This window comes from Gigantopelta aegis, chromosome 4 (assembly GCF_016097555.1).
Source record: "Gigantopelta aegis isolate Gae_Host chromosome 4, Gae_host_genome, whole genome shotgun sequence".
NCBI lineage: Eukaryota > Metazoa > Mollusca > Gastropoda > Neomphalida > Peltospiridae > Gigantopelta > Gigantopelta aegis.
The window spans coordinates 95773004-95799452 of NC_054702.1; the positions used below are offsets into that span (position 1 = coordinate 95773004).

The 26449-nt window shown below is 34.7% G+C and overlaps 1 protein-coding gene across 1 annotated transcript; it reads right to left on the reverse strand.

The window, feature by feature from the left end:
- Positions 1-6743: 6743 nt before the first annotated feature.
- On the reverse strand, positions 6744-25619 carry LOC121372389 (paired box protein Pax-1-like). Its single transcript, XM_041498692.1, has 2 exons — positions 25439-25619; positions 6744-8473 (listed from the first exon to the last, which is right to left on the reverse strand). The coding sequence occupies exons 1-2, from the start codon at positions 25440-25442 to the stop codon at positions 7647-7649; spliced, it is 831 nt and encodes a 276-aa protein (XP_041354626.1). The 5' UTR covers positions 25443-25619; the 3' UTR covers positions 6744-7646.
- Positions 25620-26449: the final 830 nt, after the last annotated feature.

Sequence of the window (26449 nt, forward strand, 5' to 3'; positions counted from 1 at the left end):
GTTCTGATTTGAGATTGTAAATACGTATTATTGTTGTCGATAATAATTTTATTATCTGGATTATGGAGAAAGCCTAATATGTTAGAGAATTTGTGCACAATTTGATTGTTTTTAAAAACAGTGAAATATAAATAATTTATTTGGTTTGTGATTGTGAAATGAATAGAAAAGTATTGAAATATTTGTTAATAGACAATACATTGAAGTTTCTGTGTAATTTATATTACGTAGTGGCTGAGCTAGACGAAGATATTGGTGGATCAGTCCAGTTACCTGACTTCAGACGTTTACATTTGGAGATGGTGATTTAAAATGCATAAAATACGGTTTTCACGATATCCTCTTGTAATCGAAATTAAGTTTGGAAGACTCATCGCCCAGTCTTGGATAATCATGGGCTCCCTAACGATATGAATTAAATCTTTACTAACAGTTTCAAACTAACAGTGATGTATTGATATTGTTTTGATGAAAAATCAGTTATTGGGTTTTGAGTGTGTGTATGTGTGTGCGTATGCGTGTGTGCGTGTGTGTGCGCGTGCGCGTGTGTGTTTGTATGGTAAATTTATACGGTAAACATTATCATGCTGAATTGAATATGCACTGCGGTTGTAGTTCTATTCTTGTGTTTACTAATACATTTTTAAATGACAATATGTTTGACATCCAATAGCCGATGATTAATAAAAAAAATCAATGTGCTCTAGTGGTGTCGTTAACAACAAACATTCATAGATATTAAGGAGCGGGCTTTAGATTAGTCGGTTGAGTACTCGCTTGAGGTGCTTACGTCGCAGGATCGAACCACCTCGGTGGATCCATTCAGCTGATTGGGTTTTTTCTCGTTCTAACCAGTGCACCACAACTGGACAACGGCCGTGGTATGTTTTTTCCTGTCTGTGAGAAAGTGCATATAAAAGATCCCTTGCTTCATTAGGAAAAATGTAGCGGGCTTCCTCTGATGATTACGAGTCAGAATTACCAAATGTTTGACATCCAATAGCCGATGATTTATTAATCAATGTGCTCCAGTGGTGTCGTTAAATAAAAAAACAAACAATTTTCATAGATATTAGTTGATACACACGAATTACACATCCTCACTCACAAATGTTAAACAGATGTTGTATTTGTCTGCTATATATACAAAATAAATACATTTATATTCCGGTTTGTTATTCATTTCACATTAAGAAAAAAATAATCAGAAATCTTTTGATGCATTGTAATCACTAACAACAAAAGTAAATATATTCATACTTATATCATGCAAACATTTTAATAATGTTTGGACAACATCAGTATCTATCTACTCACTTGGTTATGTTTTTCTTATTTGCCAATTTATTTTACAACCATCAAATTTAGAAACAAGATTAGATCTTCACAAACAACTATGCCTAACTTGCATCAAAAAATAAGCAACCTAACTCGGTACTAAGTCTGCCTGTGAGTTATTGCACATTGCTTATCACGTCATATCAAATGGTAGACGTTTACAAATTTATGTCACAAACTCTTCTATGATCTAATAGATGCATGTGCGTTCTTCTAGATTAGATTATCGAAAAAAGCCCACGAAACAAAGGTACGGCGTATGATATGACGCGCTCTCAAGTCTGTAGGCAGTCAGGGCAGTGCAAACTCCTTCAATTTTCATTATTTTATCAGTAAGGCGCACAGATTGGGTAATCTTGCATCCGCAATAAAATTGGAGACGGGACTAATTCGAAACAGCACACGGCGGAGGGTCTTGTCTCACGTGCAGAGGTGAAGACAACCAGCCTGGAGGCGGAGTAATATGTCCAAGTTCGTCAGATGTTACTTCTAAATAATCTCCAACCATGAGATATCGTGTGGCTTGTTGCGCGGATAAACACGCCAGGAGTAAACATAAAACGTGTATATTATTATGTTAAAGGGAACAGAGGCAACATGACGAGAGTAATTGGGGAATTAATCAATTAATAAGACGACAGAGAGAAAATCCAGAACTTAAGACAAAAATGAAGCTGGCATAAATACATGTTTTTACACAGTTTTGTGCTTAATTACTAAGATAGCTCTTTTTATATTACTATTACCTTGTTAGCTTAAATGCTTACCAGCGAGTTTATATAATATTGAAGATGTTAGTATTTTACCAACAACGATTTAGTATATGTTTTACCTCATAGATTAGGACCATTTTACATATTTCAGAAATAGAGAATGAAATACTTGTAGGCAATTAGAGCAATTATTATTTCAATAAATCTATTCATTTAAAAAAATAATAAACTCTAGTACTCTGGGGAAAACTGTTTGTTTTGTTTAACGCTAATACTAGAGCACATTTATTTATTAATCATCGGCTATTGGATGTCAACCATTTGGTAATTTTTGACATATAGTCTTAGAGAGGAAACCCGCTACATTTTGCCATTGGTAGCAAGGGATATTTTACATGCATCATCCCACTGACAGGATAGCACATACCACGGCCTTTGATATACCAGTTGTGGCGCACTGGCTGGAACGAGAAATAGCTCAATGGGCCCACCGATGAGGGTCGACCCTAGGCCGAGCGCGCATCAGGCGGACACATTACCACTGGGCTACGTCCCGTCCTGTGTGGTAGTTAAACCATCAGTTTGGTGGTGCTCGATAATGGGTCCCGGCTGCCATCCAGAGTGAGTTTTAATGACTCTGTGGGTAGATTTCAGGGGAAAAGTACAGTGAAACCCCGCTATGCTGGACAAGACAGTCGAGATATTTGACGAGTGTACCCAAGGCATCGTGTTTGAAGCATGAAAACCAAGTTAACACAATATTGTGTACATTCTTTCCTTTTGTATAAATACATGATGAAGTCAGTAGAACTATGGTCGTGTATATACAGGCCCATAGGAGCAATACCTGGTGTATATGTATGTGTGTGTGTGGGGGGGGGTGTGTGTATGTGTGTGCATGTGTGGGTGGGTGCGTGCGTATGTGTGTGCGTGCGTGTGTGTGTGCGCGGTGGGGGCATAGAGAAGGACAAAAACGTACATTTTCGCCCTCGACTTTGCCATCCCCCCGGTATTTATGTATATATATTTAAATATGTTAAATGATGCATCATTATCATTTCCATGATTTTGTCCATTTTTATATAGTTATATATTATGCATATTATACGAACCTGATAATTGTCAAATGTATAGCAATAAAGAAATTTGAATTGTAGCTATTTGATGCCCTAGACGTGTGTAACTAATACTATTTTGTACTAGTTACACCACATACCTTTAATTACCGGCATACCTGCTCAAAATATATGTACTTTGTTTATATATGGTAGTGATTTAGGGTCAACCCTAACACTATGTATATTTCTTCAAGAATAATAAATATTTTTTCTTGTGAATATTTTTTTCCACCTAAATGAATACACGATAAAAGTCAGTAGAACTAAGGCAATATACATATTTTTATAAATTTAAATTTGTTAAATAATTCACAATTATTATTTCCTTGATTTTGTCTATTTTTATATTTAGCATAATATTATTATACGATCCTAATAACTGTAAAATGTGAAGCAACAAAGACATTTAACATCAAGATAGAATTTGTTTGTATGTACTCGCATTTTATAGCATACACTGTGTACTCAGCAGCTCAGAATTAATCTTTTCTATTAATTTACATTTATTTTGTATCTTTGCGTATTATTTTTAAAAATAATATTCTGCATTTGTTTGTATATGTAAATACATTAAATTATGTATATTCTATACTATTGTTCTACTCATAGTTATATCTGAGTTGTGTATATAGCCAAGTTGGTTTTGGTCAATAAATTACTTGACGACTTCACGTTAATTTATTTTGGTGTTGAGAGTGATAAATTAAACCCGCTGCCACCACTTATAATATTGTTCCAGATTAGCAGCAAGGGGTCTTTTATAGTCACTTTCCACACATAGGATAACACAAACTTCTGTCTTTGATATATCAGTTGTGAAGAACTGGTTGGAACGGACAACAATCCCAAGGGTCCAGTAATGGTGAAATGATCTTGCGACAAATCGCACCTGGGGCGGACGCTCTACCACGAAACTGCGTTCCGTTCCAGTTCAGTAATGACAGGGAATTATATACTTTGAATCTTTCATTAGCTTCGATTCACAGTTTTATGTATTTGACAAATTGCAAATTGACATGATTGTTCAATTGGAGTGAGATCTAGTTCAGTCAGTGGTGCCTGGATCATAGGATCAAACCTCCTCGGTTGATCCATTCTGTGATTAGGTTTTTTTGTTGCAGTAACAACCAGTGTTTCATGACTAGTGTTTTCGAAGCCGTGGAATGTTCTTTCCTGTCGGTGGGAATGTGTCTATAAAACATTCCTTGCTACTAGCGGAATGAAAAATGTAGTGAGTTTCCTCTACGACTATACATGTATGTTAGAATTATCGAATATTTGATATAAAAAAATCAGTGCTTAATAAGTCATTGTGCTGTAGTGGTGTCGTTAAACGAAACCAATTTAAACTGTTCACTTTAACTATAATATTAATAACTATTGTGCTCAGCAGATTAGACCCAACAAATTGAGCTATTTTACCTTTAACACTTTGTTACTATTTATTTTCTTTCCGTACACATGACCACAAATCCGAACCTTGGCAGATTTCATGTATTGTTTATTATTTAAAATGCCCTGAGTATATAATTATATAGTTATTTCAGTCGATTTCCTATGTTTCTCTGTTGTATTAATTATAAACTTACCTAGTAAATCAAACAATCCGTGTGAACGGTGCCCGTCTTGTTTTCAATTTACATCCAAACGGGGTGTGTGTAATAACGCATAATCGTACGTTATACAAATAAGGGCTTTGTTTTCAATTTACAGCCAAACGGGGTGTGTGTAATAACGCATAATCGTACGTTATACAAATAAGGGCTTTGTTTTCAATTTACAGCCAAACGGGGTGTGTGTAATAACGCATAATCGTACGTTATACAAATAAGGGCTTTGTTTTCAATTTACAGCCAAACGGGGTGTGTGTAATAACGCATACTCGTACGTTATACAAATAAGGGCTTTGTTTTCAATTTACAGCCAAACGGGGTGTGTGTAATAACGCATAATCGTACGTTATACAAATAAGGGCTTTGTTTTCAATTTACAGCCAAACGGGGTGTGTGTAATAACGCATACTCGTACGTTATACAAATAAGGGCTTTGTTTTCAATTTACAGCCAAACGGGGTGTGTGTAATAACGCATAATCGTACGTTATACAAATAAGGGCTTTGTTTTCAATTTACAGCCAAACGGGGTGTGAAGAAAAACGTATAAGGACATTGTTTAGTTAAAATAACAATACTTTCAGACATTTTAGATGAGAACTATATACGAAATATGGTGTGATTTGGGACTGTTTAATGCACGAGTAAAGAAACAAAGTATCGAAAAGGTATAAAAGGTAAAAATTAGCACACAAAAAATGAAAAACAAACAATTACATTATTAGTAGTGATTTAAAAATGCTGGAATTGACCTTAGAGGTAAGATATTTATTTTTTGCCATTGTACTTTGGTTTCTTTAAAATAAGAGAGAAAAAGAAAACAACTACTTAATTGTTAATTACTTTGTGACTTTGTAATATTCTCATTTAAAGTTACTTGTACAGAATGAATAAATTAATGTTTATCGACACTCCAGGTGTCAAACAAATGTACGTTTATGAAACTGATTTTTTGAATGAGGAATAGCAATACTATTTGAATGCTATAATTTTATTTTTGACAAAGGAATAGAGATAAACATTTGAATGCTAAATCACAATTTCTTGACAGGAATAAAGATAAAATGTTAATGCTATAACTTGATTTCTAGACAGGAATAGGAATAAAATTTGAAGACTATAATTTCATTTCTTGACAGATGAATAGAGATAAAATGTGAATGCTATAATTTGATTTTTTTTCACAGAAGAAAAGAGATAACATTTGAATGCTATAATTTGATTTTTTTTTTTTTTGGACAGAGAATGGAGTTAAAATTTAATGTTATAGTATTTATTCGCTGTTCAAGGTTTTTATATATGTATGTGGTTCAATGCTCATTGGTAAAAAGTCAGGTACGCACTGCTATAACGATAGTAAACATTCTAGACACAACAAATCGAAACATCTAAGATGACATCACTATTAGATCAACATTATTATATCAGATGAATGAATGAAGTACCAGCTTGAAAAAGACATCGAGTATTGGGTGTCAAACAAATGAAAGGTACATAAAAAAAGTTACCATCGAATAACATCAATGAAATGATATCGGGTGTGTGTTTTTGAGGAGAAAACGAATGAAATTAATAATTTGTTTTAGACGCAAATTTTGTCTGAATTTAAAACCATGGGAAATTTTACTTGGAATCCAATACACATGTACACCAATACACAAAGCGAGAGTTGGTGCGTCGTACAACATATGTAATGTAACTGCATAATTATAATATTCTTAGTATTACTATAACCGTAAGAACCGTTCATACTAGCCAACTACTTTTATTCAGCTTTGGTTATTAATCTTTATAGATTCCGCAGTGTTAATAGTTCTAAATTTATAATACACTTTACGACATAATGTTTCATGGCGCTGCAGAAAAAGGAAAACCCACCAAAACCCCGATTCATAGCCATTATAAATGCATTATATCTGATTTATTTATTATAAAATCAAAACGTAAACATACGACAATTATAACAAAATTTATTCCATCATATACATGCAGTTGAATACAAAACATATACCGGTATGTTGACTAGTTGGTGAACACAGAACAAAAAACAAAACGATTCACAACGACTCGACTAGCCTCGACTCTGAATTCAACAATGATATCTCCAGTCTTATCGAGACAACGTCGTATATCGAAAACTGCATCTGAACAACGTGTAGTCTCTGTGTTGTAGTAATTGATAACGAAGGATGAGCGAAGTATATATTTATATTAAATAAAATCGTCCAATAAATCATGTTATACCCTGTGAAGATGTTCTGAGACCATTAAAGAGTTGGCAAGATAAGAAGTTGGCGAGGATGTTGAAGAACAAACTGAGATCTCCGTGCTAAACAGATGATTGTTCCAATAATATCTGAAACAAACTGTGAAGCACAACAGCTGCATTGTGGGACATCCACACGTGGTGTAATCAGACGTAGTAAGTAATCAAAGAGAATCCTATATATGAAAAGGTTATACTTATTTCTTTAACTGATATTTTCCGACATTTTCAAAATAGTGAAAATTGTCCTGAAAATTGTCCGTCTTTAAGCATTTATAAATACTCTGCTGCCAGCATTTGTTTTTGTCTATTACCCTTTCTTATATTACTTTGATACTATGTTACTTTTCTTAAACCAGTACGATACAAACACTAGTATTCAAGTTTTCCATCTGTCCTCCACCCGGACTTGGTCACTAGCGATGTCAGGGGCTGGGCCCGGGTGGCCAACAGCTTGGCCGTAAGTGGCTATGCGTGAACCTTCAGTTGGTGTATCAAACGAGGACTCTAACCCTGGCTATGCACAATATCCCAGTTGTTCAAGAGTTTAGATATTTCTCTTCTCACATTAAATAACTCATGCTCAGTTCCAGCTAGTTTCAGCTCTGTAAGTACATGGGTGACGGCATCGTGGGTTTCATGGAGTAATAGTTGGCCATGTTGTAGTTCTGGGACAGACTCACCATGGGGTTGTCGGGGGGCATGGGCCCAGGCTGACCCATCGCCTGTGCGTGTCGGTGGAAGCCGAGAATGTCCGTGACGGAATGTGAGGAGGGCCACGCCCTCATCTGCATCATGCAAGGAGACACACAACTGGCCGGGGGCGGCGCCTTGGGGTTCAGTTGTATATTAGAGTGTTGCTGTGAGAGTTGGTGGGAACCAGGCATGTTGGGCATGGCGGGAGCCGGGCACGAGTACGGGTAGAACTGATTCGGGTAAATGGGCGCCGCGTGGGGAGGCATTGCTGCCGGTGCTAGCGGCTTCTGTTCGTATTGCTGGTTCGGGTTGGGACTTGAGCCTGTTGGACTGTTACCAATCTTGTTCCTAAGAATCCGGCTGATGGAACTCACTGAGGGCACATTATACTTGTCACACACGCCGTCTGCCAGAAGCTTGTCTCGAATCTCCCACGCAAATATCCCTGGGTCTCTCTCCTTGTACACTTTGATATGTTTGACGACGTTGGGCGTGGTGACCCTCGGTTTGCTGCCTCCAATGGCGCCGGGCAGGATGGAGCCGGTCTCGTTGTACCTGGCCAGGATCTTACTGACACACCCGTGCGATACGCGGAGCTGTCGGCTGATGTCGCACGGCCTCACCCCCAGCTGGGCCAGCTCCACGATCCTCAGTCGGATCGCGTTGGGGAGGGGGCGGCCGTTAACGAACACCCCACCCAGTTGATTGACCTCTCCGTAAGACTGGTGCTCTGAAAGTAAAATTGAAAGTATTTAAAATTTCAATATAACTTTCCAGCAAAACAAAATCATACACAATTTTGGAAGGCAAAATTCAAGTCCTTTTTAAGCGCTTTCTGTCCGTATTCTATAAATCGTAAAAACGTATCCGACCATTTTCGATATTTGTAATAAAATGTAAAACCTGACAATAACACCAACTGACTAATTTTGGAATTATGAGAAAATAAACTTGACGAAGCTTTAATATTTATTGGGTGAAATATGCTATTCAAGCACTTTTTTGACAAATTCATTGGCTTTTCATTATGACCATTCAAATTCAAGCATTTAAAAAAAATCTGTATAGTTCTATGAGCCTGAAATCGTCATAGCTTTGAATACGCAAGAAAAAGGAGAGGAGTGTTAGCAACACATGAGCACATTTTAAACTATGGAAATGAATTTTGATGTTTAGCATATATTTATTTCGAAACTTGTTCTAGATAATGAGAGAGGAAACCCGCTGCCACCTCATAAGATATTTCTACCGAATAGCAGCAAAGAATATGTTGCATGCATTTTTCTATAGACAGGAATACATATACCACGGCATTAAATATATATAGTAGTCGTGGGGCACTGGTTGGAACGAGATAAAAAAAACCGACGGGTCAACCGATGAGGTCAATCAATGACCTATCTCACCACAAGCGAACGCTGTATCAGTTAATTACATCCCATTCCACTGTTTAGTTAAAAAAAAAGAAGACCAAACTAATTTTTGTCGGTGTAACAAAATGAAGAAATAAATAAAGAAACAAAGAATGTTTTGTTTGACTACGCACTCAACATATTATTATTTACGGTTATATGGCGTCAGACATATGGTAAAGGACCACACAGATAATGAGAAGAAGGAAATGTTTTATTTAACGACGCACTCAACACATTTTATTTACGGTTATATGGCGTCAGACATATGGTTAAGGACAACGCAGATATTGAGAGAGGAAACCCGCTGTCGCCACTTCATGGGCTACTCTTTTCAATTAGCAGCATAGACAGGATAGTACATACCACGGCCTTTGTTACACCAGTTGTGGAGCACTGGCTGGAACGAGAAATAGCCCAATGGGTCCACCAACGGGGATCGATCCTAGACCGACCACGCATCAAGCGAACGCTTTACCACTGGGCTACGTCCTGCCCACTTATAATGAGAAGACTTCAGTTACCACCACTTCATGGGATACTCTGTTTTTGGTTAGTAGAAAGGGATTTTTATATGCACCATCCCTCAAATAAGACAGTACATACCACAGTTTTTGTTACACCAATTGTGGGGCACTGACTAAAACGAGAAATAGCTTAATGCAGGCGCAAATCCATGACTTTTTATAAAGGGTCTATATGCAACAACTTAAATGGAAGTTATATATAACAGGTGAAAGAAAGAAAGAAAGAAATGTTTTATTTAACGACGCACTCAACACATTTTATTTACGGTTATATGGCGTCAGACATATGGTTAAGGATCACACAGATTTTGAGAGGAAACCCGCTGTCGCCACTACATGGGCTACTCTTCCGATTAGCAACAAGGGATCTTTTATTTGCGCTTCCCACACAGACAGGATAGCACAAACCATGGCCTTTGTTGAACCAGTTATGGATCACTGGTCGGTGCAAGTGGTTTACACCTACCCATTGAGCCTTGCGTAGCACTCACTCAGGGTTTGGAGTCGGTATCTGGATTAAAAATCCCATGCCTCGACTGGGATCCGAACCCAGTACCTACCAGCCTGTAGACCGATGGTCCTACCACGACGCCACCGAGGCCGGTATATAACTGGTGAATGCAAAACATTTGTTCCTGGTTCGCGCCTGCAATGGGCTGTAAAGGAGTTGAAGGTGCTTCAACATCTACGCAAACAACTGAACGCCATTATCATTTTCAGTACCACAGGATTACTAACGAAGTTTTATACACAGCGTTCAATAGTTTTATATTAATTACGATTTCATTTATTTATTATGTCTTAGAAAGTTACTCTTTAATTTAATGTCATTATCAGTTTTTGGTGTTTATTTATTTATTTATTTTCTTATTTTATTTGGTTGTTGTTTTAGAACGTTTTTGTAGTTGTTTTTCTTTCCTTTGTTATTCAGTCAAGTAGTAAATTTGTTTGATTAACATCTACACTTAATTTAGGCCTGTGGGTGATATTAAATGGTCTTAGTCATAGGCGTACATGTTCCTTTTTATTTGAGGGGAGGCTACATTTTACCCGAAGTAAATGAAAACGCCCGACTCGGGACAAAGATATTTATCGAAATACCTACATAGGGTTCAGAATTATTCACAACGCGCCCATGCGCGTGCTGTAACCTTACCGTGGTGCAGGGGTGTAACATTCTCTTTGAGAATGGCTAATACAGCACAATAAAGTTTGAGTAAAAGGCAGGTTTTTAGTTTAATTAGTTTTAGTTTAATTAAATAGTTTAATTATATATATATATATATATATATATATATATATATATATATATATATATATATATATATATTAAATATATTATATATTATATATATATATATATATATATATATATATATATATATATATATAATTAAACTATTTATATATATCGGCAACACAAAATATAGCTAGAACCAAATTAAACTACTTACAAAATGAAAGAGCTATCAGTACAAATGAAATAAATAAACATCACTGTGGATCAAACAGCCGATAACGACGCTTCCCGCGATGCATGACAAATTGGCGCGATTAATATCGGCGTGAGACTTCGGGATCCGACGGTGAACTGACGGAGCGAACGCAGAGAGCCGTCAAATAGACCGCTACCGACATGGAAACTTTAAATGCATGTTGACGGCTAATCAGACGGGTATCAGTGCACGTCGAATAAACGTCACATGGAGCGAATTTTATTCTGTTGACTATTGTAGGTTTTACTATCAAAACTAGTTGCAGTTTACAACTTTCAGTATAGTTAAATTTTTAAAAGTTGTTCTGTTTTGACAACTTGTTTAGCGATGTTACTTGAAATTAACTATCGGGACAGCCAGCCATCACTATTATATGTAATGGCAAACAGATTGTTAATGAAGTAATCCTTTCAACTGTATAACCTACTACTTAAGATAACTGTCAACACGTTTCATATATAGAGATTATTACCAGAGTGTGTTTCGGTATCGTCAATATTATATATTAGGAATAAACAATGTTTTTATTCCTAATATATGATACTGACGATACCGAAACACACGAGGATAATAGTCTCTTTATTATATAATATTACGCTTAATACAACGTGTTTTTGTAAACTGTATACGTAACCTTCAAGGGACATTCCTGAGTTTGCTGCAATTTTTAAGATGTTATTGACAAACAGAGACTTTTTGGCGACTGTAATTATATATCAAATATAAAATATTAGTGGCTGTATATTAAACGTGTTTCTGATCGTTCTAATATTTGTATTAGGTTAAATTTCATTTTATTTCCTAAAAAAGATTTTGTTTTCGTACGTACGAAATTATTTGAAGACAAAATCGAGTTTGGGCTTTTTACAAATATTAAGACGACCAGAAACACATTGAATATACAGACACTGATATTCTAAACAAGAAAATATATTTAATATGTTAGTTTAATCGTAGAAATATTTTATTAGTCGGAAACAAACTCGGGAATGTCCCTTTAATTCCAATCAGCCATCAATAGATATTCAAATGACGTATGAATTTGTGATGCGGTTTCGTTTTGAATGGGAATGAGATTGGATATTCTTACATAACAAGAATACTGGTGAGGTATATGATACGTCAGTCAGGAGTTTGTTGGAAAACCATAGATATTAATAAAGATGTCCCAGGTATGATTCAATTCTAATTCTGTGATTTTTTGGCAATGGGATGGAAGAACAGTTTGTTTTGGACCAACAGCGACCTAGTAATTGTATGTGACACACTTCTATCCCAAGTTATTCCAACATGTGAGGTTTGATGGTCCTGTATATACTTGGTAAGGACAATGATTTACTGTTATATGCAGTAGACCTTGAAAAGTAGGTCACAGTGACCTGGTAAAAGTACGCGACACATCTCCATCCCAAGTTGTGAGGTTTGGTGGTCATGTATGCATCTGTATGCAAGATATGGTTCGGACAAGAAACAGTTAACAGATGGACGGACGGACAGACAACGCCATACCATAATACGACTCATCATAGACAGGCGTATAAAAATAAACTAGTGCATGACGTGTTTTTGTTTTCAGAACGCTGGACAACTTTCAATGTAAAGTTGTTATAGACATGTTTTTGTTTTCAGAACGCTGAACAACTTTCAATGTAAAGTTGTTATAGACATGTTTTTGTTTGACGACTGTTGATGCATAAGACAATCCTGGAGTTTCGCCGTAGTACGTTTGCTAAAATGTCAATAAACGTGGTGCCGTGACCTCGATAAATTTACATATAATTTGCAAAGTTATCGAATTCTAAAAATATGTGATCTGAAGAATATCACACACTTTGATTGCACTGTATATGCTAGCTATTATATGATAAATTAAGATACATCACATTAAGTAGGTATATTGTGGTAGTCGTTATAAAAAAAGCATAGAACTGAATTCAAACTTATGTGTAGTTTTGGTAATGCTATTGAGAAGTATGCTCTTAACGCTTTTTCGTGACTTTGTGTCTGCATGCAATTACCACACACAACACTATGTTTGAGTTATACATAACCAGGGATGTAGTTGGATTTTATTTTTTTGGCGGGGGAGGGGGGTGCAGGGGCGTTCATGATTGCTATTGCATACATGAACAACTATTTCATACAGGCATGGCGGAAACAAGTCGACATTGGCGGTGGGGGTGGGGGATGTGTCTGACTGAGATCGAAGATGCAAAGTAAAGTTTTTAGGGTGTTCGGGGTATGCTCCCCCATAAAATATTGAAAATTCTATTTCCTAAATATCCATCTCTGCCTTAAGATTTACTACCGATCATATTTTTGATTCACCACCATTTCAAAATGAAGTTACCTAGTTTCCAAGCAACGGACTCTTCCTGTTCCGCATACAATGCTTTAGGATATACTATTAACGGGCCAGTTGTTCAAACGTTGGTTAGCTTAATCAGTGGTTAACAGAACTTTCAAAACCAAGGACTGGATCAATTCAAATAATAATTGAAAACATAGTGTTGAAAATTGATTTTAGAACAACCAAAGGTATCAAATACATAATCAAATCAAAAGTCTATTTTGTATTTGTGCAAAAGTAATTAAAAGAAAACTATTAGACTAATTCCAGGTTAATTTAACTTTGCTTTGATGATGACGATCAGAAATAGCTTGGATTGTTAAAACTTTACTAATCAAGAGACTATAAATAATGATAGGCTCAAACTACCAACTGCCAGCAGAAAACTGGTCAACTTTCTTCTGTCACGACTTCCACGATTGTCTAGTTGCTAGTCTGAGCGCTCTTACAACTCAGTTCTCGTCGTATACCTCATTAGTCCTTAATGTGAGCGCATCCGTCGTGAGTCGAGAGTTGGGGAAATTACAACGCAATTGTCGTTAATTATCGTAAACGGAATCAATATTGCAATGTTTTTACGGTGGGTTTTTCTCTTCTTATAAATACTTATCATATCGAATGTTCTCGGGGTGTAAATTTCGCGAACAACTGTTGATATCTGCAATGAAAATAATGCGTATAATTTTCGCTACTTGCGATTGGGCGCAAACGATGCGAACGATATGAAATCTAAACGCACGCATGTTTTTTCTTTGGTTTACAGTATTTAGTCATATTTCTTCAATCCGCTATTTGGTTTTGTTAAAAAAATTTAAACTTCCAGACTATTTAACGTCTAATGTCTAGTGTCTTTCAATTAGTTACTGTGCCTTTGTAAATTCATTGACATTTGTTAGGCTTTAAAAAAAAAACCTACATTAATTCAAACACACAAATGTGCACGTAACTGAATTGTCCCATAATTAAATTGCGTGGTTCGTATAGGACTTGACAAGATTGGTACTTGTATTAAAATGGGTAATGTATTTACAGTTAAATCGATATTATAACAGGATGAATGTCAATATTTGCTTGCATAATAATGCATATATATTAACCTCTAAATTAAGGACACATGATTATAATCCACATTATTATAAGCCTTTTTGATTGTTATGGACAGGTTTATTTAAAAGTGCTAGTACTAGATGTACATAAACAAATTTGAAAAAAAAAAAAATTACCTTGCCCTTCTAGAGAGGTTTGACAATTTTTCGGGGCTCGTGATTAAAATGTTTAAAACATAAGACACACACAAACTAAATACGATCACCATTAACTAAAGAATCCCAACTAGCGATATACGATATGTACGTTTCATTTAAAATTATTATTTATAGTATAGTATCTATCGCTTCTGCTTCGTATAAAATGTATATGAAGCAATCTAATTAAAATTAGCTCCACTATTACATGTGGATCTAACACCAGCCAGCTGTAGCTCATGTCCACCAATCAAAACCTTATTTGCAGAATCATGCCAGTGATTTAAAAATAATTTGAAAACATTCCGAATTATCCTGAGGGTATACGACATGTTTCGTGTGAATTACGAATGCCTTAAAACATGTTTTATTTTATAAAATAAATAATTTTAATGTAAAACTGAAGACTGATTTAGTTTGTCTTTTCTTATAAATAAATAAATAAATTTTAATGTAAAATTGAAGACTGATAACCCATCCCGTACGTCTTGGTATGGTTCGCTGTACTGCGGCCACTAAAATAGACTCGCCTGATATTTTTAGAATTTGTATGCTCCCAAATAACGTTATAAAAGGCGAAGTGTGATTGGTCAATATTTAAATTATTATTTACAGACGAAATGTTACCTGGACATTGGAGACTACGCATTCGTAATTCACATGAAACATATCGTATACCCTCAGGATAATTCGGAATGTTTTCAAATTATTTTTAAATCACTGGCATGATTCTGCAAGTAAGGTTTTGATTGGTGGACATGAGCTCCAACTGGCTGCTGTTAGATCCACATGTAACAGTGGAGCTAATTTTAATTAGATTGTACATGAAGCTACTACAAACATGACAGGACAACATTGAATTTAACTTGTCACAGTTGAACATTTAAAATTTAACGGCCAAACACATTTTCAATGCCTAAAATCTAGTCTATGTTTAATTTTTTTTAGATTAAAACAAAATTAACATGAGTAAATGCGATTACCTTTTTAAGCTTAATGTTTGTGCAAAACCAGTTTTTGGTTTGGGTTTTTCCCTAAAAATTATAATCCTGATTAAACGGTCTATCCGAGGAATATATCGTTTGCAGAAATATGCAAATTATCTCAAGTTGACACGTGGTATCCGATGAATATATCGTTTGCAAAAATATGGATTCCCAGTCTGGAGCTCCACGCGGTAAGACGTGTTTGTTTCGCTTGTGCACACTGCACGTGCTTTCGTGTGCTCGACTTGGGGGTCCTTCATTTCGTTGTTTTTGTCAGCGAAATAAAGTTTTCTACTGGGATGTATGCGGCCATTGGAACTGATTGAACGCTGGAATGCTTCTCGTTTCGACAGCCTGCACCACCAGGTTGGATTCTCTTTTAGCGAGATTCTTGCCTCCACGTCATTTCTCCGTCTGACTGTCGACTTGTTTTTTTCGTGACTCGTATGACGGCCATTCTGCAGAACGCCACAGTTGTTCGCGTTTAGTCTCTACATGTCCGAGCCTGTCCTAGCAGCACTGGAAGATTGATCGCCCCACTCTAAGAAGAAATAGGAAGCGGTGTCGGCCCCTACTACTCTTTTTCTAGACTTTACTTTGCTTTATTGTGATACCATCTCGTATCCTCCTGAGTCGGGCCCGTCCGCACCACTATATCAACCCATGACGACTGGACTATACCCCAGTCTAATACTCTCTCTCGTTCAGACGGATCCGGCTTCTCAAGATCTGTATTTCAGCACAGCACCACACCTTCAACGTCTATCGACTGTCAATCTAGGGGTTTTCTTGACGGGATGCAACCCATCTCGTCCCTTTAAGCTGTGCACCCAAACGGCCTTAACGAGGCCACTCGCGTGGACATATCGATCGGACTTTAAACTTTTAGATCTGCGTTCAAAATTTTATGTCGAAATTACTTCTTTTTTTTAACATTATTAAATAGTCCGATTCTCTCTTCTTTCTTTTATTTAATTTTGGACTGTCCTAAAATGCTCCAAATTATATAAATATTCGGCCGAGCAGTCAATTCTTTTTTATTTTTGGCTTGTAACCTTTTTATTTTTTTTATTTAATCTATTAACTTTTTTACTAATTGCTATTTTCAAAATTCTGCCCATTTTCAACCCCCTCCCCCCCCCCCCCCCCCCTCCATCCCGAGTCAGGCCACCGATCTTATCGGAGGTCGGACTCGGGATGGGCGTGTTCGAAACCCTAGTGGTATATGGGCACGTTAAACTAAAGTAGTGTCGGAAATAGAATTAAAATGATTTTCGTCGATTATTTCTTACATATTAAACTGACAAGTAAATATTTTGTAAATATCTATTTAATGATAGTCTACCTAATTTAGCATTTACTTGTTTGGGCGCTCACTGATGTCAGTAAACGGTGATTTGTGCACTTTATTGGAACAGACTATAACACATTTTGGTCAACGTGTGTCATTTTCACTGCTGTTACAATATGTGAGGGACTATTTATGATGATGGTTTACCCCTATTCCTCTCCGAAAGAAAATATTTGTAGTCATTTATAAGTAACTTTTGAGCAAAACTGTCAAGAGTCATTATGAGTGAGCCATTATACCGGTATTAAAGGTGCTATCTCAATGTTGCCCAATGACAGTTATTGCAATTCATTTTTTTTTTTAAATAAAATTTGTATTTAACATTTAAAGAAGACACCTTTAACAATATGCCCATAAATGATTATAGGAAATAATTTTATCTACTGGTAGAAAATACATTTTTATTGGAGAATCTTTATCACAGCTCGCATTATATAGCACCTTTAAATTGTTGCACGATTGTGTAAATTTCTAATGTACTTATATTGAATTTATATTCAATAAATATGCTTGTCATAATTAATAATTTATGTTGCAATTCAAAATAATCAATTAACTTGCAGTTTTAAATTAAAAGTTTGTTTAAGGGTAAATGAAATTGACACATATCGATCAAAATGTGTTATAGTCTGTTCCAATAAAGGTCACAAATCACCTGTTTACTGACATCTTTAGTTTAATTTCAAGAGTAAACACTACCTTGTACATCAGTGAGAGCACAAACAAGTAAATGTTAAATTAGGTAAAGTGTCATTGAATGGGTATTTACAAAATATTTACTTGTCAATTTAACATGAAAGAAATAATCGACGAAAATCATTTTTATTCTATTTCCGACACTACTATAGTTATCATCAGCAGCAAAAATATGTAAATTATCTTAAGATCTTTGATGTGTTGTCACGTGGTATCCGATGAGTATATCGTTTCCAAAAATATGTAAATTATCTTAAGATCTTTGATATGTTGTCACGTGGTATGACAAAGTTGTCAGGTAATGGAAGATGACTGGATTTGCTGGAAGGATCGCGTGAACCATTTGGAGTGCCTCTGATCGCCAGGACAGCCATTCATCACTATTACAGGCGCACTTAGTGACTGGACACCGTTTGTCTGTTCTCATCTGTAAGACTTCCCATGAAGTACATGTTTATTTCAAAAGCATAGATATAATAGATTTTATATTTTAGTTTTCTTGATTTTCATCAGTCATATTGTGTTACTTTAAAGCCCCAGCCTCGTGTCAATGTATATTTGTATGACTTAATCATTTGAACAAATCATCCACATTATATCATCCGTATAGTTGCACGTCATCCTTCAAAAAACGTTAAAGCTTGTTTTATTACCACTAGAGCAGATTGATTTATTAAATATAGGCTATTGGATGTCAGACATTTGGTAATTCCGACATTTTCCCATTAGTAGCAAGGAATCTTTTTATATGCACCATCCCGCAGATAGGATAGCATATGCCACGGTCTTTGGTATACCAGTCGTGGTGCACTGGCTGGAACGAGTCATCGTTCAATATCGTTTGGTTATAGTGAATAATGTACGTCACTAAAATTAAATATTCTCTATTTTAACACCAAGAAGTGGGATGGTACTCTATTGGTTTGTGCTACAAATGTTTTGGGTTTTGTTTTAAATACAGGGTGTATGTCAGTGGGAGAGCGCTCCCTTGAGGTACGATAAGTTGCGTCGAAGGCTATGGTCAAGGCTCGAAATTAACAGGGAGCAGGCAGCAAATTCAACTCAAAATTAACAATATAAAAATCAGTTGTATAAAAGTGTTTGCTTTCCATCTTATTTTTGAGAGTATTCCAGACATATCTCGAATTTCTAATTTTCAAGAAATATAATACAAATCATAAACGTTTATCCGCATATATCTCATCCACATTATTGTTGAAAGTAGTTACGTTACGGGTGTCATAAAGAGTCGATTTTCGAGATTAGTAGTTATTTCGCTTCTTGATTTAGATTACAACATGAGAAGCAAATATTGCTTCTTGATTTACAAAATGAATTCCGAGCCTTATATTGGAGCAAACACCTCTCGGTGGAACCGTTGTGCTTTCTCGTCACTGACGCATGTTAATCAAAAGTCGAGGTCTGTATTGTCCTGTCTGTTGGAAAGCACATGTAAAATATTATTTGCCGCTATTCTGAAGGTATAGCCTATGTGACACCAGGATTTCAAATGTCGCAATGGCCGCATTTTAGACAACAAATAACAGTAGTTCAAATAATTGTTTGAGGTGTTGTTAAGTTAACATTCACTTTAATTTATATCACGTCTTGTAAATATAATATAACTTCGATATTCTGTTTTGTTCGTTTGGTTTTGCACTGCTTTATTTATTCGTATAGTATGTCTTTTGTTTATTTATTTATTTATTTATTTCATTTATTAATTAATTTTGGACTTACTATAGCTGAAATGCAATTGCTAACACTAGTGTTCTAAACAGACCACACTATTTGTTTTTTCCTGTAATTTATAATACGTAATTCATAAATCTAAATAGACTTTAATAAACTAGAATGTGCCTTTTATCCAAGTATTTGTCAGTTATCATCAGTATAACTTATTTATCATTTGGGGATTCATCTGTAACACATACATGATACTGTTATTACAGATAACGCCTCTTGAAAACTAAATTATATAGATTTCTTTTTACTTTAATAAAATAGTTATGTTATTTTTATTGCAGTGACTACTATTAAACATGTGTACTTGTTTAATAACGTACAAAATGCTTTGATTATGTCTTACTTGTATCATAATAAAAATAAACATAAGTTGAAAAAATTATTTCATAGTTAAACAAATGAGAGAACATTTTGCAGTCACTTTATTTTATTATCATACTTCTGAATATATAATCTTAACGATAAAATCGGATCTCTGCACAAGGCTGAGTTGAAAGGAAGTTTGGTGTTCGTCCTGATGTTTATGTTTGGTAGTTTGGAGTTTATTTTACGACAACATATTTTAACAAACACATTGTTTAAAAAATATTACCTGACAAAGAACATTTTTAGAGTTTAAACTTTGTTTTCATTCACAAAAAGAATAAATATGTTCAAACTGTCAACTGATGACAAATTATTATCTGTATTATAATTACACGGGCATATAAATATGAACTTATTATATAGTCTGTTAATTATTGATATACGCTGATTCAGTGAAATATGTAAAAGTATCACATGATGTTAGTTATTTATAGATAGATTAATCACGTTTTAAAATTTAATAAGATTTGTATTATTATATTTATATCACATTTTTATGTTAAAAAAGATAATTAAGGAAAGTAAATTTAGCTTCATATACAAATTATCTATTTGTTTTTATTTATTATTTTTATTACACTTGAATTTGTCAGTTATACTATAATTTATGTTTATAACAGAAAATTGCGATCAAATGTTTTGCAAACTAAACAAAAAATAAATAAATTATATTATAGTTTATATACAACAGCCTATACTTCTTTTTTTTTTTGGGGGGGGGGTGGAGTTGTGGGGGGTTTTGGGGTTTTTGTTTTTGTTTTGTTTTTTTGTTGTTGTTTTGGGTTTTTTGGGGTTTTTTGGGGTGTGTGGCTTTTCTTTTTGATCATTTTATAATTTTGTAGCTAGTATGTGTACTGGTCTGGCGAGACAATAATTTTAAAAGGTAATGAATTAAAATAATTTGTTTATCTCGTTTGCTATGCATATATTATTAAAACGCAGTTTATTATTTATTTCCAGAGTTTAGTTGGTTTTGTTTGTTAGTTGTTGTTTGTTGTTTGTTTGTTGTTGTTTGTTGTTGTTTGTTTTTTGTTTGGGGTTTTTTGGGGGGATGAGGATTGAATTTTTTATGGGCTGATCCAATTATTATAACTTGTTCTCAGTATTTATTTTTCTATTAAAACAAAAATGTATTTAATTAATTTAACTTACTGTTTTGAATGCTACACTAATACTATAAGGTATTTAAATTAATTCGTTAGTTAATATATTGGTAGGCAGGTTAGGTTTCATTTTCAAAAAACAAAAACAATTACAAACATCTGAATCCTCACACCGGGGTCGGGACGTAGCCCAGTAGGTAAAGCGCTCGTCTGATGCACGGTCGGTCTAGGATCGATCTCCGTGGGGGGAGGGGGCATTGAGCTATTGCTAATTCCAGCCAGTGTACCACGATTGCTATATCAAAGGCCGTGGTATACGCAATCCTGTCTGTGGGATGGTGCACATAAAAACTTTTTGTTTCTAATGGGAACGCTATAAGTAGAAATTACCAAATCAAGGTGATCTAGTGATATCGTTACACAAAATAAACAAACTTTAATCCTCATACCATACATTTGAAAACAAATCACCCACGAGTGTTTTCACAAAACTAGGGCATTAGGCTGCCATTAAAATTATATCGTTGAAATATTTATCACCAGGAGGATGTAAAACCGTTATAAAAGAAATGTTTAACAAAAAGGGGCGAGAACTTCACACATACGGAGCATAAATCGTGTGGACCTCGCCCTGTGGTGTAATAACTCAGGCCAGCCGAGGGACCGGTGGCTTTGGAAACGAGGTGGACTTATCACAACTTCACAGGAACCTATCAGGCCGGGCATGCTGGACGTGAGAAAGCGCTAATTTTCTGGGCCAAATTAATTAACTACGGATAATTTCCAGAGATGTTACCCCCACAGGACTCGTTGGTCCCGGCCTTGACATTTGACTTCTTTTGGAAATAAGGCAATTAAGAAGTAAAGCAGAGGTAGGGCAGGTAATTTTCTTCGGAATTATTTGAAACAAAAAAACACGAGACAAACTATGTTTGAGCGTGAGCTTCCATGAAAATGAGAATTAAATCGTGTTGACGTTCAGGCTGTATTCTAGGGAAGGTGTCACACATTCCCAGTGTCCCCACCCTGTTCACATGTACGAACCGCCGAGGTTTTACGTTGCAAAAATATATTATTCAGCCTAGATCGTCATCGTGTTAGGACAGTGATTTTACGAAGAAAATAATGAAAAAATGTTGGTGGTCGTAACTTGTAAAGATTAATTTTCAATGATAGCGCACCCCACCCTTTGAAGATTCGTAAGTACGGGTCTGGTGAAGGTTTAACTCGGACTGGAATCGTAGCTGCAGTCCGTGTGAACAAGTTTGTCAGAGACAATGATTCACTTTAAACGAGCTGTGACAGTCGGCAAATCAAGCGAAATACTTGAGTAGTGGGAGGAATGTAAAGTTTAGTATAGAGTTCCACTCCCGCACTCGGAAACAGCAAAGGAAGTCCAACTTTAATAGTCTAATTAAGATATGTATCATAACGTATTATCGGACGAAACCGATCGTCTTTGCTTGGAAATAAAAACTTTCTTAGTGGAAGGTTTTCGAAATTAGAGAAAGATAACCTAGATCTGGTACAGAAGTAAACATTATTGTCAAAACTGTGTTACAGAATTTGACCAGTCTTTGTAACTGCTAGTAAATGTTCCTTTATTGAAAGACCTTATTTTGAAAGACGTTTATTAAATTGATTATCTTATCGTATTCGTGTCTACGCATGACATTATATGGTATTTTAATCCTAAAATATGCCTACAGGAACAGATGTATGCATGTTTATGTTTGTGCTACTTGTAATATGGTGCTGCTATTATACTACTAATAAAAAAGACATATATAAAGTCTTTTCAATTGTTAATAAATAATTTTGGCTTATATGATATCGGTATAATATCGGTATAATATAAATATTAATATATACTAGTATTTCCACTATTATGGTTGTGTTATTGAACTGTTAAAAAAAATATATTCAGATGTCTATTGAATAATTTAACATTCTAACTGAGATGTATTGTGGGTTTTTGTTAGAATTTAAAAAAATATTGTTAGTAGTACATGTGATTAGTAGTATATTTATAAATTATTTATTATAGTATAGATAAATATCAATATATAATTCACACTTGGTATACTTATTCATGCAACATGTTTACATTTGAAATACCTAATCGGTATTGCAGTATTTCATTTGTAGATAGTAAACTATTGATTTATGTGAGTATTCGTAGTGTTAAAATAAAATAAAGTGATTAATGGTAAATAAAAGGAGACATTTACAAAGCAATAGATAAATATAAATAATATAAAGAAACAAACATTTCAAGGTATTTTCATTGTAATCGCAAATATTAAAATAAACTTGATGAAAGTTTTGTAAATACGAAACACTAAAAGCTAGATATGACTTGAAATGCCACGTTATTTTAGGTAAACCAAATACAGCTACAGTTTTGTGGTATTCAGCTCTAATCGAGCGAATTTGTTATTTATACAAAAAATGTAATTGAACTACATATATTCAAATATCTTTGAAAACATTTTGGTTTATTAGGTATTTGAACACAAATTAGATACGTTTATCAACATACATTTAATACCCTGACGTGATATTACAATAAATGTTGTGTGTATTGGTATATACAACAAATTTAATATTCATTTATGTACATATGGTCGTCTGTATTTCTAAAAACTTTAATTCTTAATGTCTTTAGTAAATATTCTCGTCTAGTATTTAACAATGCAATGCGCGTGGATATACCAAAGCATTTATATACTAATATTATACATAAATTTGGTTCACATTGTTATTTTATGACAATCGAAATAGTCACTGTGTCTATAACGGACGTATCATTTGTTCGAAATACAGTATCCGATATACTGACGATATTAACCAGTATTGAAACAAGTCCTAACAATTTAGGAAGATGCTTTTTGCGTCATTTTAGTCTTTTTCACTTTTGCAAAATTCGTTTGTACACTTATAGTTTATTCTACTACAATGAAAACGTACAAATTGTATATATTACTTATAATATGCACATGTAATACATATAGTAGATAGGTTTTATTTGTTTTATTCTATGGGGTTGCAAAACATAAAGAAGAAGAAACTTCAATTTGAAATAAATATGGAATTGAAGTTATAATAACCCGATATTTATCTGGTATTTATTGAGGAAAATATATTAGTTCATGTGTTTTATCAATACATGTATAATTAATTATAATGTATAAACATTTCTTATCAGTTCGTTGCTTAAAGGTTTTTTTTATTTTATAGCAAAAGTTGTTGTGTTATACTAAACAGATGCATTATATCTTAAATCAAATACGCATTGTAAAGATGCAATTTTGAAACAGATTAATTTTTTATTATTGTTTTTTAATGTGGTAAGTTTTACAGTAGATTCTATATGTTAGTTTAGTTTATTGTTAATATAATAATGTAGGTATTGTATGTTTTACTATTGTTATTTGTAGTAAAATAAATATTACTTTAATAATGAAACAGCATCCCCCAATAATTATACTTCTTTTTCATTCTTTGGCCCTAATTATGTAGGATTATATATATTTTACTACATCTGGTGTTTTTAATGATCATTTATTTGGGTAGGTTTCAATTTTTACTTTTACAAGTGTAATCGTAATTCCTGAATAAAATTTATAAATATGTTTTTACAAAGCGCAATATAACAGTTTTAGTAGCCAAATGAATTTTAAGAATATACAAATATAGTCCTAGCAATATAAAGTTCATAAAACACCTTACACATGTACAAAGCCTAATAGTAAATAAAGTTAGACATAGACGAATTGACTCGCAGAGAAAAAAATTATTTAATAAAAATGCTCATTTAAATTTCAAAGTAAACATTTCGACAACAAAAACAAACACTGATAAATGAGCTAGTATTACTGAATTGTTAGAACAATAGTTTTGGTGACATTTTAACGCGGGGTCAGTTTTAAACCAAATACTTCATATAGTGTGTTTAGTCTAACAAAGATCCATTCAGACGCGTCTATCATCGTAAAATCTGAAACTTAAAACGCTTTAAAACCAGGGAATTATTTGAAATCTCGTTTTGCGATGCGAGGCTGTACACAAGTCGGCGACTTGAGGCAATTCGTTCTCCTTAAATTCACATTTTAGCCGTGTTTGGCTGTCACACGATCAAAGTTTATGTTGTTGAGTGTGTCCAAAAGTAGCAGTATCGGGTCGGGGTCGCATATGGAAGCAATTTCTATGTAACTAATTCGTCTGTCTGCTTACTACGTCCTTTATTACTGATCTCTATCACAGCCCTTGCAGTTTCACTCAACTACAGATTGATCCCGCAGACTCACCATCACAGTATCCCACAGGTTAAATTTGCTGCACGATTTGCGTTTTCAATCCCCAGATTGCACTGTTTGATTTTTTTTTTAGTTGTTCATATTAAATTTAAAACTCACCCATAATGGAAGCGCCGAAGTCAAGGGAAAGCCCGTTTTGGTGATGGTTGGGTTCCAGCTTTTGTTTGTGGAATTTACGTTGACAAGTTTATGGTGCGAAGTAAAGCCGAACTTCCAGGCTGGTTTTGCGCACTCTATGAATATTGACTTGTTAAGAGTCCCATACTGCACAAGACCTGGCGATGCGCTATGCATATGAATACTCCCGTGACCCGACTTTTACTGTCTCCTCATATTGCATGTGCTTCTCAAGAGGTAGCTACGCCAGATTAATTGGGCATCACACCATTTGATTGGCTTAGAGGCGTGAAGATGCCACTCAAAGAGTTCCAGGACACGCCCCCACGGAGAAAGACTGCCCCGTACACACTAGACGCTATCAAACATGTGTGACGAGATTTTCAGATCTGGATCAACAGCAAGTTAATGTTCCGAAGATACAATGTCTTTTTTTCCAAGTTCGCATTTCCTTTGCCAGACAATTTAAACTTTTTCTCTATATTACTTTAACAAAAAATATATTTCTTCTGCCATACAGTTTTTAACTGCATATTCTATAACACAAAATGTTACAAAATAAACATCTATAGTTCAAAATAGTCTTAAACTTGAAATTTTCTCTGTATTACTTTAACAAAAAGTACGTTTCTTCTGCCATATAGTTTTTAACATCATATTTTAATAACGAAAAAGAACTACAAAATCAACATGTATAATCCAAAATAGTTTTAAACTTAACTTTGAACACACAAATTAATTTTAAATCTGAAATTGCACTCTTAACTATTGTGCTATTAAACAAAAACAATCACTCACAGTGGCAGCGCAATAGCCGAGAGAAATCTCAAATTCGTGACGCTTCGGTTGACGTTTTTGTTTGTAAAAGATTGAACTGTTAAAATGAAGTCTTAACATCAAGATCAATACAAAAAGAGAAAACCTATCACACGGTAGTTTATCAAACGTGACATTCATCAAGTAGTCTGCATAATCGGGTGTTCGGTCTGGATC